Source organism: Limulus polyphemus, unplaced genomic scaffold, assembly GCF_000517525.1.
Source record: "Limulus polyphemus unplaced genomic scaffold, Limulus_polyphemus-2.1.2 Scaffold172, whole genome shotgun sequence".
NCBI classification, from domain to species: domain Eukaryota; kingdom Metazoa; phylum Arthropoda; class Merostomata; order Xiphosura; family Limulidae; genus Limulus; species Limulus polyphemus.
Window position 1 is genome coordinate 905408 of NW_013665782.1, and position 18559 is coordinate 923966.

Consider the following 18559-nt stretch of genomic DNA (forward strand, 5'->3'; position numbering starts at 1 on the left):
TTACTTGTAAGATTACAGACAGATTACATGGTATGTGGTTTTCTGTTTCAGGCTTGGTAGAGTTTGTAGTGATGTGGATATTAGTACAACTTGTAAGATTACAGACATAGAATACATGGTATTTGGTTTTCTGTTTCAGGCTTGGTAGAGTTTGTAGTGATGTGGATATTAGTATTACTTGTAAGATTACAAACTTAACTTACATTATGTATAATTTCCCTTGCAGGTTTGTTGTAGTTTGTGGAGATGGAGAATATATTATTTATACTGCAATGGCTCTCCGAAACAAAAGTTTTGGAACAGCTCAGGAATTTGTGTGGGCACTAGATTCTTCGGAATATGCTGTCAGAGAGAATAGTTCTTCTGTGAAAATATTCAAGAACTTTAAGGAAAGAAAGTCATTCAAACCAGAGTATGGAGCTGAAGGCAAGTTTAGAATTTTAAAATACAAAAATCTATCTGGCTATTTTGTAATATAATGCAACCTGTTTATAGTTGTTGTTTTTTATCTCATAGCATTGGTGTAAATGAAGATGTGATAGCTGTCTGTTTCAGGCTTTCCAACATTTTAGTTCTTTTTTTCTCTTAATATTTTTCTCATCTTTATCTTCCATTTTCCCAGCTTTTTTTTATATAAAAGGACTAACTTTCTGCAAGAAGCAGGTATTGGGTCTGCATATAGTTTTTTTACATTTTTAATTGAAATATTATACTACTGATAAGCCAGTTTCCTGTTAAACAGTTAACTTTCTCTGGATGATTGCAACTTCATCACAGTGCTCAGTAGCTTGTCTTGTACCAGTCTCCAGTAATGTAAACAGGAGCTCTTCTTCCTCATCCAAGCTAATAGAATAGTGGAAACATATCCTTAGACACACACGGGTATTGAAGCTGGCTTTGGATACAGATGTGATATCACATATTCTTCCTACTGTAATGTTTGTGTACAGTTGCATTTGTGTCTGTGTCAGTTGCTGTCGCCTCTATGAATAGAAATGTGAATTATGATGCTGTAGGATTATAATGCAACTGCCAGGGTTTTTAATATGGGCTGGGATTCTTCTACAGTAGATGCCTGTGACTTGTTGGCAATAAATATCAACAATAAATGGACAGCACACAATCCACTTGTTTTAAAATAATATATTCCAAACAAGTCAAATGTATGTACAAAAATTCTTTACACTATAGGATATCACAGTTGTATCTAAAACTCTAAATAATTCTCTTTTCTTGTCAAAAGTCCACGCAGCCTGTTTCAATTACTTTAGAATCCAATTGAGAAGACAAATTATTTTTCTCTACTCTGTTTCTTACTGTACAATCTGTGATAAATTTACATAAATTTCCCTGTGGGTTACCACAACTGCATCCAGAACTTTAAGTAACTGTCTCCTTTTCGTTGTCCACACAGGTGGGTTCAATTACTTTAGAATACCCTTTGACAAGACAAGTTATTCTTCTTATTTTGAGATTGGTAGTGTAAAATTGGCTATGCTGGTGGGCAATTTAACTTACGGACATCAAAAGGTGTTCAAATCTCTATTCATAATTTAAAAATGGAGTATTGGAAAGCTTTGTTTGGGAATCAACCCACTAAACATGTCTACCTGACTCTCCGACTGGGTGTTGGATTAAATTCCATTGTATTTATAGTATGCCTTCACTTAACCTACCTCTGCTCTTTGAAAGTTAAAATGTCACTGTAGCCAAACACAGATACATAGATGGATTTATTCCCATTTTGTAAATAGACAACAGAGATTTTAACTAAATTATTTGTTTAGCGCTACTGCAGAAAGAAGATTCACTTGTTTGGTAAAAGATATGATGTAACAAAAATATCGAGTACTGAAACACAGTTTATACATGAAAGTATGTTTGTAATTCCAGGTATATTTGGTGGTCACATGCTTGGAGTGAAATCAGTCAGTGGACTAGCATTCTATGAATGGGAATCTTTAGAACTAGTGCGAAGAATAGAAATTCAGCCAAAGCATGCAAGTTGCTTTTTAATTTGTTTAAAATTATCATACCATTAAATTCTTTAGTATTGATAGTTCAAGTTATGAACATTGCTTAGTCTTAATGAATAGTATTTTATAACCTAATAGTTTTACTGAACATAATGAATTTAATGAACACTGTGTGTAGATCTTGTGATAAAATTTTAACAACTTAATAATAGTTTTACTGTAATTGTAACTTGTTATTAATAGTTCAAGTAATTCTACAATATACATTTTAGTAATGTATTAGTTTCACCAAAATTAAACATTGATTACTGACAGTTTAACTGAAGAATGTTGTCTGTATTCTCAACAATACACACTTTAGTAAGCTAATAGTTTTACTGTAATTGTAACTTGTTATTGACAGTTTCACAAACAAATATCTGTGATATTTATTTTAGTAACCTACTACTTTTATTGTACTCTTAACATGTTATTAATAATACTGGTTGACAAAATTGAACGTTTTTTCTCACACCAAAGATATAAACACACTTTTCTATGTTAGTTTTGCATGCTGATTCCAAATCTGTTTTCGGTTTTCTTCTAGCATATGTAGTTATCGAAATATGACTGGTGATAATTTCAGCACAATTTAGGTAATAATCACACATTAGGCTAGTTAACGTTACAAATTTATTCATTTTTCAGTATAATTCCCATAAACATTATACATACCATACTTTTGGTTAAATTTATACAGTACACGTTTACAAAAAAAGAAATGTACAACAACTTAGATTATAACTAAGGCAATAACCTTTGAAATTTGATTGGTCTTGTCACGAAACCTTTACGTGCTAGAGGAAAACCAAAAATAGATTTGGAATCGGGATTCCAAGAGCTTTTTAGCCCACCTATAATTATATCTGATGAAAATTACTTGTTGGCCAGTGTAGTTTAATTGATTTTTTCCTTAGTATTATTATTCTAGAGATGAAAAATTTAGATTTAAATATCAAGTTAATTAATTCTGATTAATCCTGTAGTAATAACAACTATTTTAGGACTATCATTACTGCTCATTACTTATGTCTGTAGAAGATACAAGTATGAAAGTTATACATTTGTAGTTAAAATATTTGACTATATATTTGAAAATACTACAAAATTGGACATATTTTATATGTATATAGAGAAAAAAAAAGTAATGAAACACCAAAGTTCTTGATTCAAAGTCTCGTGTTGTCTTTATACAGATTCTGAAAAGTCAAAGAAAAACTATCCTAACTAAATTTTTATATGAGATTATATATAATTAGTCATATATGTTAACTCTCTCTTCATGGGCATCTTTTTCTCTGCACTTTATGAGGTTTTAGAAAGTTGCATTCAAAATTTAATTAATTACTTTCTCTTCAATATAGCATAAAAATGTAGCTAATAATCCATATTATAATAGCATATAAGTTTTAAGTTCTTACATTCTTACTTTTATAAGCCAATATAAAAAAACTAGAATTTCCCATATTGTGAGAATTGTGACATTTACTCTCTAGGCATTCCCTCTTCTCTAATTTATTTACCACCCCTCCAAGAAGTACAAAGTTTAAAATAAATTACTTATTATAATATTTACATCACATGATCAAAGCATAATTTTTGTAGCCTTCAGTTTTATTTTGTTACAGAGCTATGAAATAGACAACCAGAACCCTCTTGCCACAGCCACCTGTTACATCCTCTCTTTCAGAAATTCGCAATAGTTCTCTCTGATGTTTAATAACGATATTATTTATAACCAATAGAAAGTCGATGTTTTCATCCATCAAATGACGTATTATATTACATTGTTTTCTGTAAAGAGAATTGCCAATTTCACTTTCAGTTCAAGCTTGATTCCCACAGGAAACACATCGATGAGCTTTATATGAAGTTTTAACAGCTTTTGTTGCATAGTTATAAAGTCAGAAAATTTGTGATAGTTATTGGACATTGTCTGCTTTTTGCACATTATTACTCTGTGTTCTTTGGTGCATTATTCAATTAAATAAAAATTATTTAGTGTGGTACTACCATTAGTATAAAAAAGTAGGGTTAAGTGTCATCGAAAGTCAACAGCAAAAAAATAAAGACTTGGGAGATATACTTTTTTTCATGTTTTTCTTGTGTATTCTATATCTATTATTATAAAAGTAACTAAAATATAAAAATAGGGAACTTTTTGTGGACATTAAGATTTAAATAAATTATAATAATATAATAAAATTTTTTCACGAGTTATTCTTGTGAGTAACTAGTGCGTAATGTAATTAAATAGTGTAATGTGAGTTGCATGTTCACCAAGTGGTTTACAACTTATAATAGCACAAGTAGTAGCTAGACAGGGTTCAAAAGGGAAATAAAACAAAAAAATTTATGTATAAATAAATGTACTGTTATGAGTTTAAAGCTATCTATGATAAACAAATGTAATTTCTTATTATAATTTGACATTCTAGAAAGAAAGAAAAAGGAATTTCAAATTTTTTTGGTGGTTACAAGGTAGTGAAATTGACAAACCTTGTATAAAATTAGGGTAGAGAAAATAACAGATAAAATATAATGTTTTACAGAAAGAAAACGTTTGAAATTTATTTAGAAGGTTTTAGAGGTTATGCAAATAATATTTGAGGTTTTGAAGAAAAGTATATGGAAATCACTTAGCACACTCGAACTAGTATATAGAAATATTATATATATTCACAGACAAATATATAGTACAAGAACTTCATTAAAAAATCTGATTTTTTGTGAACAAAAGAATGGTAATGTTTACTAAAAGTCTACAAAATCTGGTGAAGATACACAAAGTTTGTTAGAAGTTATAGTATTGAAACTATAATGAGTACAATAGTGATTATTCACAGACAAATATATAGTACAAGAACTTCATTAAAAAATCTGATTTTTTGTGAACAAAAGAGGGGTAATGTTTACTAAAAGTCTACAAAATCTGGTGAAGATACACAAAGTTTGTTAGAAGTTATAGTATTGAAACTATAATGAGTACAATAGTGATTATGAGGTCTGTCGACTTCGTCGTGAAAGGGTTAATGTTCTTTGTTAGTTCAATGTACTGAAAATTAAGATTTCCTATTTGTAATTCTATATTTGAAATAAAGCTGTCATAGCTAACAAGGAATACAAAAGCTACTTCATATTGACTAGAAAACTTGTATATACGTTTTTTACTTTTGTCAGGTTTATTGGAGTGAGTCTGGTGAACTGATCAGCATTGCTACAGAAGACTCTTTCTATGTTCTAAAGTACAGTCCTGATGCTGTTACCAAGGCAAAGGAAACAAAGGAAGGACTGTCTGAGGATGGAGTTGAAGATGCATTTGATGTATGAAATGAATTATTTTTTTAAAATGAAAAGTGTGATTTCTTTTAAAAGTAGAATAAGGTGTTTCATATGAACCTATACAAACATGTTGGTGGCCTCTTCTGAAGCTTAAGAATGTTACTTGAAAATACATCAATACAGTTAAGTTCCATGTGTGTAAAGTTTTACTTTCTGGAAGTTTAAATAGATACAGTTAAGCTCCATATTTATGAAGTTTTACTTTCTGGAAGCTTAAGTTAATGCAGTTAAGCTCCACCAAAGTTTTACATTCTGGAAACCTTGTGTTTTCCTGTTATTAGTGAGAAAAACTGAGTAAGCAGCTAATACTGAATTTGTTTTGTTAATTGTTATTTTTTTATGTGTTGAAAGACATGGCCATTTGAGTTTGCAGAAGTTACTGACAAAAGTTTGGTTTCTGACAACCTGATAGGTGTTGGGAGAAGTACAAGAAGTAGTGAAAACTGGTGTTTGGATTGGAGACTGTTTCATTTACACCAACAGTGTTAATCGTCTCAACTACTATGTAGGAGGAGAGATTGTAACTATTGCCCATCTTGACAGGTTTGACTTAATTTTATTGAAGTGACTCTGAAGTAGAAGGATAGATCATTTTGGTATAGGAATTTTTATGACAAAATTAAATTAAAATATTTTTTTAATTAATAACTTATTTGAAAGAAAATATTCTCTGTAAAAAAAAAAAACAACAACTATGAATTTTGTATGGACATTTTTGAACTTTATGAGAATTTATGAATTAGATGAAGGCACCTCCAGAAACTTGACATATATTAAAGTAAACAATATGTGGCATGGGATTTCTTAGATTTGTAGAAGAAATCTAGCCAAGTAATTTATACTGAAAATCATTTACCCTTTCATTGCAGCTAGGATGTATATTTCCCAGCACACTGGGAAATGTACATCCCAGCTGCAGTAAATGGGTTAATATAGATTGAGATAGACTGAGTTTTGTCAACCTAGAAAACAATACAGACTAAAACAGGCTGGATTTTATTAATCTGCTAAATAATGAAGACTGAAATGGGCTGATTTTTATGAACCTAGAAAACAAGCTGGACTTTGTTAATTTAGAAATAAAGGCAGATTGAAACTAGGGTGGATTTTATTAAACTAGAAAACAATAGACTGAAATAGGCTGAATTTTGTCAATTTGTAGGTTAATGTAGACTGGATTTCAATAAAGTACTGATCAATGTAGACTGAATCAGACAGGATTTCATTAATGTACTTAACAATGTAGATTGAATCAGGCTAGACTTTATCAATATACAAAACATTGTAGACTTAAACAGGCTGGATTTCATTAAATTACTTATCAATGTAGACTGAATCAGACTGGATTTCATTAATGTACTTAACAATGTAGATTGAATCAGGCTAGACTTTATCAATATACAAAACATTGTAGACTGAATCAGTCTGGATTTCATTAAATTACTTATCAATGTAGACTGAATCAGACTGGATTTCATTAATGTACTTAACAATGTAGATTGAATCAGGCTAGACTTTATCAATATACAAAACAGGCTGGATTTTATCAACTTAGAAAACGATGTAAACTGAAACTGTTTGGAATTTGTTAATCTAGTCACAATGTAGAGTGAATCAGGCTGGAGTTTATCAATTTATAAGACAATGTAAATTGAAATAGCCTGAATTTTTTCAACATAGAAAATGATGTAGGCTGAAACAGGCTGGATTTTGTCAATTCACAAAACATATAGACTAAATAGGGTGGACTTGTCAATCTAGAAAATATTTGTTGTATTTTGTCAGCCTGCAAAACATTTTATTACAAAGTAATTGCAAGTGTTTGTTTTTGGGTTTCAAGGACATTGCTGTATTGGATGTTACTCCCAATAAAACATCATGCACTTTGGTATCTATAAATGATTTTTTAGGTACCTTATTCAAAACAGTATTAAGTATATTCGTGGTAGATAAAAATATAAATGTTTTGAATAAACAAAAAAATTTGAGTAATATTGATAAATTCCTTCTGATGTAGCACTATGTTATAAGAAATTTCAGAAAAAAAAAACTTGAAGTAAAGTTTTTTTTTGGTGTACAAAACTTGAAGATAGCTTTTATATGTGGAAACATCTGTTAGCTGAGTTCTTGCACAGATCTTAAAATATCACGTTGATAAATGGAAACATCGGCACATGTAGATCTTGTAAGTCGAGTTGTTCAAAACTTGAAAATATCATTGATAACTGGACCAATTGTTGGTTGAGATGTTGCAAAGGAAATATCTGCTGAAGCTTTTTGCCAAACACTAATCATAGCAGAACCGCCTGGAAAATGATCTATAGGAAATAGTACAGCTTATAAAAAGAAACTTGTTTTATATTGTTGAAAGTGTCATTGGGTTAGGTCATTTTCAATAACAAAATTTCATAGAAATATTTTACTTTAAATTTAAGCAGTTTATACTTTTGACCAAATATCTCCCATCAGCAGTTAAAATTATATTTTTATTTCCCAAAATATGTAAATATGTCAGCAATATTACAGTACTACACAATATCAGTAATCTTTTTATGTAATCACAACTGTTTTGAAGCTGTTTTAAAGCAGTCTTGGTGGTTTAATTTGATTTGAAATTAAAGTGAACATGTTAAGTAGTAGTAGTTATTTTTTATTTTGTTACATACGTAGACATTTTTTAATGTAAACATAGTTAAATTTCATGAAAGGTCAGGTCATGATTGAGGTAATCATACAGCTGCTAGTTTATGTATTCATTTAAAGTTATTTTACATTAATTACAACTGTTTATTACAGAACCATGTACCTCTTGGGCTACATTCCTAAAGACAGCAGACTGTATTTAGGTGATAAAGAACTTAATGTTGTTTCTTATTCACTATTGCTTTCTGTCTTGGAGTACCAGACAGCTGTGATGCGAAGAGACTTTGAGACTGCAGATAAAGTTCTTCCCACAATTCCTAAGGAACATAGAACTCGTGTAGCACACTTTCTGGAAAAGCAGGCTAGTGAAGTGTTTTATGTTTATTGTTGTTCATTTTAATAATATGAGGAAATGTGTGTAGATTACTCATGCTTAGCAAATTCCTGTGCACATCTCTGATGCACTCGAGTATGGAACCACATTATGCTAACATAATTATAAATTGGCAAACAATGATTTATGAGAATAATAAAATGGTTTATTTGTGGGGGACAGAACACAATTCAATGTTCTGTCAAAATATGTAGTATGCTCCCTCCAAAATAAATCACTTCATTATGCTTGTAAATTGTTGTTTATGAATTTATTACATCTCTGACATCTTTACTTAGTATTTTTATGGTAAGTTTTCATAAGCCTTACATACATTATAATGTTTTTACAAAGGGTATACTTTAGTCATAATTTAAAATATAGATACACAAGTTTTATAAAGTTCTAACATTGCAAATAAACTAGATCTTTCTGAAACAAATACCTCTTAACACAGAATACCTATCTTCCTCAGCTCTTCCATATGTTCTGCCAAAGAAACTTGCATGCCACCAGCACTGTGAAAACTCCCACCAAATCTCAGCTGAAACCACGTAAAGTTGTGCTACTGCATGATGTAGCAGAACCCTCCACCAATAGGAGTGTGTGACCCACCTCCATGTGCAATGACTCCTCCTGCATTTTACACTTATGAATCCTCATTTTTCTCCTCGAGACTTTATTGACCAGATGTGTTAAAAGTTCTTGTCGGAGTTCAATGTAATGAGATTTGCATTGTTAACGAAACTTTGATTTTCCTTTTCCTTAGCTTTTCTTTCTAAAACCTTAATATTTTATCATGACTTCTTGAATGATGGTAATTTATAACACGGGCCTGTGAAATTAAACTTCATATAAGTTGTTTTGGTTTTAATAACAGATTTTCCATAACTCAGCTACGCAGATTTTGAAAATAATATTCATTTTTTTCTATCACGTAAGGATTTTTTTACAAATTGGGAAGAAGAAAAATTAGATCAAATTATTATTTCATTTACCACAACGAACATTTTTTATTATTATTATGTTTGTTAACAAAAATACAAACAAACTGAAGAAAAGGGAAGAATTTGTTTTTGGCTATTATCTATACACTTCTGTGCCTGTTTTCAACATTTGTCAGGAACTTTCTTATTGACAAACCAACTCTCTTGGCCAGTCCTTATTCTGTCAGCGGAGTACCCTCTGCACCCCCAGATCTTTTGTGGGGTTTACTCTTGGTTTTACACATTCCTCCTTGCCAGTTGCCACCCCCATCCTTTTTTATTCTTTATTCCAGGCTTCCACTCTTACAGTCCTCTATTCCTCTTCTGTCATTTTTCTCATCCAGGCCTAGTTTTACTTCTTTCTCTATACCTTCTCGCTAATTTGTCTCATCCTTCCATACCTTGGATTTACACACTACTATCCTTCTTGGTCCTTTTTTTGGCACCACTCAGACCATCTTTGCCTTGATGAGCTTGTTTAATAGACCCCCTCCTCCCCTCTTCATTATCTTCTCTCTTTCTTGATTTGCACTTTCACACTTCCCTTTTCATTGAGGGTTATTTTCCCTCCGCCCTCATATTTGGAATTTTCCCAGTCTGTTGCCTATCAGATCAGACTTTCTACAACTGTGATGTTATTCTCATCACATTCTTCTTATCCTTCCTCTGTATTTGTCTATCACCTTTGGTGGTGGATCTTTTGTCACTGGTCTTTCCACCATCCATTTCCTCCAAGCAATAATTCTGTGCACCTCCTTTATTTCTTTTTTACCAGCCTGGGAAAGGAGAAAAGTCATGAACATGGCCCTTCTTAGTTGTCGATTGGCCATGTCCATGACTTTTCTCCTTTCCCAGTATCAAGATGTGTTTCTTACCTCATCCTTTTTGTTCTGTTCAGCTCCTTCACTCTCCTCTATTCTCTTTGCCCTGCTCCCTTGCTTGACTGAGACCTTGCTGGAATTTTGCTCAATTCTATATATGCCCTCATTCAAGCTATTGCCTTTCTGCCCTTTACCATCTCTCTCTTCTGATTTATTTCTTCCTGTTGTTTCCTCTGATTGCCTTGTTTTGATGTCTATCCTCTAGGTGCATCTCACACCCTCTTCCACTACACTTCTCCTTTCCCTTCTTCCTCTTACTTCAACCACTTGGGGGGTAAACCATACTTATTTCCTACCTCTCTTCCTTCCACCTCTGTTCTGTTGGACCGTTCAGACCTGGTTTGGCTTCCGTGTCTTGTTAGACAGTTCTGTGTGCTGTATCATGGTCCTCGTGTTTTAAGGGTCTTCATCATCTTCTGTCCCTATCCTGGGATCCCTATTTTCATGAACCTTTTTCTTTTCCAGGATGTGCCCATCTTCAGTGATGTGTTTGTCTTGGGATATTGATGCTTGTATTCTATTCATCACCTTTTCATTTTCCTCCACCTCATCTTTGCCAGCACTTAGGCAAGCTTTTCCAGGCAGGAATGTTGACTGTCTTTACACATCCCTTTCCATTTCTATACCTTCTGGCATGTTTTACCTCCTGATGGTTTTTTGCTTCCACAGGTCTCCATTCTTCCATTGCTTCACCATCTTTGAGTAGAATGTGTACCATTTCCCTTTATGGACCCTTTTGTCATTCAATGGTATCCCACTAGGCAGCTAATGTTACCTCCCATGGTATACTTACTTAAAACCTACATTGAGCTAGGATAACAGAAAGTTCTCATACCATATGCCCTGTCTCTATAAGTGCCCATTGTGAGATGGGGTGTACCACAAGACCACTTGAGGTTTCCTTGTGGTATGTCCTTATATATATATTTTGATATGTTTAAACCATTGAAAAATGACTGTTTTTTCTCACCCAGAAACATTTCAAGTGTTTCACTGTTGATATAACCAAAGTTGAACTTTTGTGATTATTAATTACACTTAATAAGAACAATCTTATATTGAGTTTTATTGAAATCATGTAAGTACTTGAATTTGAAAGCTGTAATCCCAGAGCCTTAAACAAACAAACAAAAAATGTCCCTTAAATATCCTGAAATGTTTGATGAGAGTGAAAGGCTCTGGGATTGTATTGTAATATAACATTTCTTAAAATTCTGCACTTACCTAGTTGTTTTGTAAAGAGGAACAAATACAGTAGACTTTCAAAAATAAAATTCTACGCATTAATAGTTACCATGTTGTATATCTAAACTGTTATAATTATTAAAGTGAACATTTGATTATTTTTAAAACACTCCCAAGTTTGTTCCTAGAAATTTGTTCACATTCGCATTTGTTCTACACATTAATAGTTGCCATGTTGTATATCTAAACTGTTATAATTATTAAATTGAACATTTGATTATTTTTAAAACACTCCCGAGTTTGTTCCTAGAAATTTGTTCACATTCGCATTTGTTCTACACATTAATAGTTGTCATGTTGTATATCTAAACTGTTATAATTATTAAAGTGAACATTTGATTATTTTTAAAACACTCCCGAGTTTGTTCACATTCACAAACTCTAAATATATGTAACGAGTTTCTGCATATAATACTTTTATGAAAAGCTTTAATGGTTTGCAGTTGAAAGACTTAAATAGATGACAGGTGTTTTAAGATTTGTAAAGAGTGATTCAGGTGAGTTACAGGTAGCCTTGTAGTATCAAATGTGAATTAAAGACAGTCCTGATCGCACAAATCCTGTTTTCTGGGCTGAATATTTATATACAAGTAACTAATTTCCCTCAAGAAGCTTAAAATATTTCTCATTCCTGCATTATTGTCATCTCGGACATTCACTGTTAATTGTGTGTTCATTAAATTAAAAATATACCTGACATACCCCATCCCTTTATATGTTGTTTCAAGATAATGATTATGGTGAAGGGGGGATAGAAAATTAACTACATTAGTTTAGCCTGTCTTGGTATTAATGTTGTTAATAATTGATTTATTCCATGCTTTTTTGGCTGGGAATCCATATAAATGAGTTTCTAGCTGTAAATGTAAGCTATAATTCTATAGAAATAGTTTGAAACCTCCTGTAGTTATTCAGTTATTTTGTAAATGTAACATGCTGAAGCTAGTCAAGTTTGACGGTTTAGCAGAAATTGTTTTTAAAGCTCTTTGATAGTTGACATACAGAACTGGGTATAAACAGTTTAAAGTTTAGTTGTATAGTCAGCATGGTTTCACTAGAGGAAAACCTTGCATTAGTAATCTTTTGACATTCTTTGAATAGGTTACTGCTTATATAGATAAGGGTATGAGTGTGAATTTGGTGTATCTGGATTTTCAGTGTCACATTAAAAAATTATTTCTCTAGGTGTAAGGGATAGGTTGGGTCATTTGATATAAAACAGGTTGAATGAAAGAAAGCAGAAGGTTGCTATAAATGGAGTTTAGTCAAACTGGATTAATATCACATAATAACATCAGCGCTTAGTTTTAGAACCTTTGCTTCTCCTGATTTACAACAATGACATAGATAGGAAAATGGTCAAAAATTATTTAAATTTGCTGATGATATTAAAATATTGAGTGTTGCTGGGTGTGAGGAAGACACTGCTGTTTTACAAAGAGATTTGGATTATTTGCCGAGTTGGACAAATAAACAGCAAATAGTTTAAATATAATGAATGTTAGGTAATGTTTGTAGGATATTAAGTTAAATTATAAATATAATTTTTATAGAAATAACCCAGGCCATGTCATTGCGTTTGTTGACTCACATTCAAAATTTTACTGAACTGCTATTTCATGAATTTATGTCAATAAGTTTGGTATCAAACTGTAGATTATTATTCAAATTTTAGTATTATACCTTACTCAATTTCTTAATTTAAAACCAAATATTAAAAAACAGATAAACATTGATTTTTGTGTGTCTTGTGGTATGTTGAATGCAGCACTGGTTCAAATTAGATGTTTGTGATGTCAAAATACTAAGTCTACAGTTTCATACAAATTAGGAACTCGAATTACAGATATTGACAAGCTAGAATATAAAATAAGGTCTTATCTTTTCTATTTGCTAAGATATTACTCACGTAATAAATCAAACACAGTGGCACCCCACCCACCTATTTTCATTTTTTGGTAATGCTCCCTTATATATACCTACTTCTATATATGACATGAACAACCAATCGGAAGCTCAGAATGTCCCCTAGTGGCTTTCTCAGCCATTTTAACATGTTTGGATGCCATTTCTTTCTTTCGAACCAAGATTTCAATAAGGTTGGTTGTGTCTTTAGTCTGCTCAAAATTTCAAATTTTTTTAGACTGAAATACAGCTTAGTTACTAAGCTTGATAAATTATAGTGGAATTCTAAGGTACTGATGTAGTAATTTATGCTTTTTTAGTTATTCAAAAGTATATATAAAACCTAAAAAAAGTATTTTGTTTCATATCCTCCATGTGCAAAATTTTAAAAAGCTTAGCAACCTGTGTCAACATGTTTGCTTTACTACTTTATTTACTGTTCTGTATTTTGAGAAAAACAAGTTTATGAACTTGTTACTAAATAGTAATAATCTATATACATATATAATGTATAATAATTGAAATGGGACTGTATTTTACAAAATACTAGTCTACTAAAACACAGCCAAGACAGGTCACTTTGTAAAGACTAAAGGTCAGTTTTATATTATTGAGTGCACATGTGCTGCATCATTGTCACTTCTGTATTGTTAGTAAGGCATGGCTGAAAGGGCAATGTAATAAAAATAATAAATATATATATATATATATGTGTGTGTGTGTGTATAATTTTATGAGATTTAAGCTATTTAGTCTAAACATTTATGTTTTCATGTTATAACTTGTAGTTATTCTAGAATGAAAAAGGCAAAATTTATATTTATTTCTTAATTTTTTTAGTGTGGTTACAAGATTGGTCAAATTGACCAAATGTGTACAGAGATTCCTTACTGAAAATAACACACAAAATATAAAGTTTTTCTTAAGAAACATTTGATAACTATCTGGACATTATAAGGGTTTTGCATATGAAATTTGAAAATTTTCTGATGCATAAAAGTATTTTTAATCTTAAAATGAAAATTACTTTGCATGTTGGATAGGCAAAGTGTGAAAAGAAAAAAAGGCATGAGAGAATCATTGCTTTACAAACCTTAAGATTTGATATTAAAAAATTTATATCTTGCATATGAAATCATTGTAATGTTTACTGCCACATTTCATTACCATACTCTTACTAATTTAAAAGTTATAGCATGAAAACTATAACAAGCGCAAAATGGTTATGAGGTCGGTCCCAGGGACTGAGCCTGGGTTGGAAGAGGTGATAGTTTTATGGAAGAGAAAAATCTTGATGCTGTGGATGGGATGGTCTAGAAAGACCAACATATATAATCTAATGACATCTGGTCTGATATTAAGTTGGATATGAATCAGGTGATAGTTTTATGGAGGAGAAAAATCTTGATGCTGTGGATGGGATGGTCTAGAAAGACCAACATATATAATCTAATGACATCTGGTCTGATATTAAGTTGGATATGAATCAGACAATCATATAGCATTTCCTTTAACCCTATTGACACAGGCATCCTTTCCTGCACATGTCGCAAGGTTTCAGTAACTTACATTCAAAACTGTATTAAACTACCTTTTGTTTATGTTATACCAATTAGTGTAGTGTAATATCTTAGCTAATAATCCATATTTTAATAGTATATAAGTTTTAAATTTTATAAGGCAATATTTTAAAAAATCTTTCATTTACCCTGATGTGATAAAGGTGACATATTTTCTCTGGGCATCTCTTCATTTCTATTTTATCCACTACCCCTCAAATAAGTATGAAATTAAATGTAAATTACTCACTATAAAATCGTTGTTGCTCAGACAAACCATAATTTTTATAGCCTTTAATTTTGTTTGGTTACAGAGCTATCAAATATAATATCAGACCCCTCTTGTCACACCCACCAATCACATCCTGTTTCTCAGGATTTGTTAATAGTTCTCTCTTACATTTAATTATATATATATATTCTATAACCAATAGAAAGCCAAGGTTTTCATCTATCAATTTATGTTTTATATTACATTGTTTCCTGAATGGAGAATTGTCAGTTTCACTGTTATTACAAGCTTCATTTCCACGGGAAAGATAACGACTGGCTTGGATGAATTTGTAATGTCTCTTGTTGAACAGTTAGAAAAACAGAAAAATTGTGAGAGTTAGGGGAAATTGTCAACTTTTTGCATGTTATTATTTTATGTTCTTTGGTGCATTATTTAATTAGATAAAAATTATTTAGTGCATTACAACCATTAGTATAAAGAAAAAAGTAGGGTTAAGTGTTATCGACAGTTTATGGCAGAAAAAAAGAATATTCGGGTATGTACTTTATTTCTTGTTTTTCGTGTTTATTCTTTATTTATTATTATAAAAGTTACTAAGATGTAAAAATTGGGATCTGTTTTGATTAGTTACGGTTAGATTAGGTAAAATAAATAATAGTAATATAATAAAAAATGTTTCACGAGGCACGCACACGAACAGCTGGTGAGTAATGTAATTCAATAGCGTATTGTGAGCTGCACATTCCTTGAGTGATTTACAACTTATAATGGCACAAATAGTAGTTAGCCACAATTCAAAGGGCAATAAAACAATAAAATTTAATTATAGATAGATGTATACTGCTATGAGTTTAAAGTTACTTGGGATAAACAATTGTAGTGTCATGTTACAATCTGAAGTCATTCTAGAAAGAGAAAAGGGTAATTTAGACTTTTGATATTTTTGTGGTGGTTACGAGGTTGGTCAAATTGACCAACCTTATATAGAGTTAGGGTAGAGAAAATAACAGATAAAAATATAAAGTTTTACTGAAAACAAACATTTGAAATGTATTTAGGAGATTTTATAGAATACATAAATGAAATTTGGGATTTTTGAGATGAAGAAAAAGTATTTTTAACATGAAAATCACTTTGCACACAGACTATTCCAAACAAATATTCGATATATTCACAGACAGACCTTTTTGTATGTGAAAGACTTGTAATGTTAGCTGAAAGACTGCCAAATTTATATTAAATATATTAAAAGTTAGTAGTATAAAATCTATGAAGACTAAACGAGTACAAATAGGTCACGTGGTCGGTTAAATAGACCGAGCTCGTGTTGAGAGAGTTAAGGGATTACCTCATGGCTTATGCACACATGATACTACTTGCACATGTTTCACACATAATAGGTATTGCATCTTCTAGCTCATTGATGCTGTGTACTAGCTTCTCAGTATAGTAGAAGTTGTCCTGGTATTAAAGAGTGGGAGGACTGGTAGTCATAATAAATAAAGTTGCCCACCTTGTGTTGCCACAGGTGGTCACATAGTGGCAACGACAACAACAGCTAGCACGATCCAAACAACAGGGATTGGGGACATAACATCCTTATTAACTTTTCAAAGAACAGTGACAAAGGAACTAGGTTAATATTATAGTATAATGAAGTGATAGATCATGCCCATTGCACATTTTTTTTAACAGCTTGAAAATATCCAAATCCAATAGGATATTTTCAACTAAAACTACTGTTTGTCCCATTTTTAATATTATGAAAACCCATTTAAATTGCTTTTGTTTTAATATTATCAGGATGTACTAAATTACTTCAGTACTAACTTCTGTAAAATCTAATGAAAATGTTCAGCCAAATATTGTTTAAAAAACTTGTATAAAGTCCAGAAATAGGTAAGCTATACTTTTCTGCATTAAAGCTTCAATGAATATTAAATAATGTACATCTAATACAGGTAGTTCTTGATGTGATCATATTTGTAATTTGCTCTTCATACTTTTGTGATTTTTAATTCACTTTGTATGTTAGTTTTTTATAACAATTTTTTGTGCTAAGTCACAAACTAGAGGAAACTGATTTCTTTCTTACAGGGTTTCAAGGCCCAAGCCCTTGCTGTCTCAACAGACCCAGAACACAGATTTGAACTGGCTCTGCAGCTTGCCGATTTAAAGATAGCATACCAACTTGCCCAGGAAGCTCAGGTGTGTGCATACAGTTCTTTTACCTCATGTTGGACACATGAACAGTGAAAAGATATACCACTTGTTAAGGAATACAAAAAGGTGTAATTTTAAAAGGAACATTTCTGTGGCAATATCTTTCTAAAAGCATTGAGGATATCAAAATATTGTACATGAAAAACAAGACAGCTAGCATGAGAAAATCAAAGTTGGGCCAGAGTATTGACACCAGAACCAAACCTCACTAAATATCTACAGCCAGTTGTGGGCATGATAATTACCCCCATAACTATTGAGGTAATTATAAGGATGTTATTAGTGAAGCCAAAGTTGAAATACCTGTGAATAGAAAGCATCCTTAATTTTTACAATTGTAAAACACCCAACCTTCACCCATAGACTGTTATTATAAAATAACAAGAACTAAAAAAACCTGACCTAAATAATTGAACACCCAACCTCCACTTGAAGACTGTTATTAAAAAATAATAATAACTAAAAAGTACCTAAATAATTGAGTAATAATTGAACACACATTGAATATTCTTGCAAAAACTAAAAAAAACCTACCCAAACAATTCAGTAATAATTGAACATCTATTCATCTTCCACTCATACACTATTATTTTTCTTGATAAACATTCTTTCTTACTGTAAACAGCTTACTTTTTTTTAAAACAACAACAATTAAGTGTGTTTCAGTAAATATAAATGACTGATATACCTTTTTAATAATACTACTGATGATTTATTTACCACCAGTTTACTGAAATCAACCAAACTGCAACAATAAATCCCTTAGAAACGTGTTTATTACTGAGCAAGCCTCAGGTCATAAAACATAATTCAATGTTCAGATAACAATAAATCCCTTAGAAACATGTTTATTACTGAGCAAGCCTCAGGTCATAAAACATAATTCAATGTTCAGATATGGTTTTAAATGCAAAAAAAAGGTGTTAATGCATCATAAGCCTAGCATATCTGTAAGCATCTTTTTATCACATACAAAATGTAAACTCATTTTGAAATTAAAACAAAAAATTTTAACCCTCCAAAAGACACAATATGAAATTTGAACATTCACATGCACACAAAAGTTAATGGTTATTCCTATTGTGCTTGCAGATTTTTCAAAAAGGAAATATACCATAATTTTAATATCTTCTGTATGTTATATATACGTGG

The 18559-nt window shown here is 31.4% G+C and overlaps 1 protein-coding gene across 1 annotated transcript in view; it reads left to right on the forward strand.

Annotated features, from left to right (window-relative positions):
* LOC106478013 (coatomer subunit beta') overlaps nucleotides 1-17455 on the forward strand; it is a 51902-nt gene extending 34447 nt beyond the window's left edge. Inside the window, exons 10-15 of the mRNA XM_013938516.2 lie at nucleotides 227-426; nucleotides 1894-2000; nucleotides 5196-5339; nucleotides 5770-5900; nucleotides 8154-8361; nucleotides 17282-17455. Of these exons, the coding sequence (XP_013793970.2) occupies nucleotides 227-426; nucleotides 1894-2000; nucleotides 5196-5339; nucleotides 5770-5900; nucleotides 8154-8361; nucleotides 17282-17440 (949 nt within the window). The 3' untranslated portion in view covers nucleotides 17441-17455. The remainder of the gene's footprint in view (nucleotides 1-226; nucleotides 427-1893; nucleotides 2001-5195; nucleotides 5340-5769; nucleotides 5901-8153; nucleotides 8362-17281) is intronic.
* Nucleotides 17456-18559: the final 1104 nt, after the last annotated feature.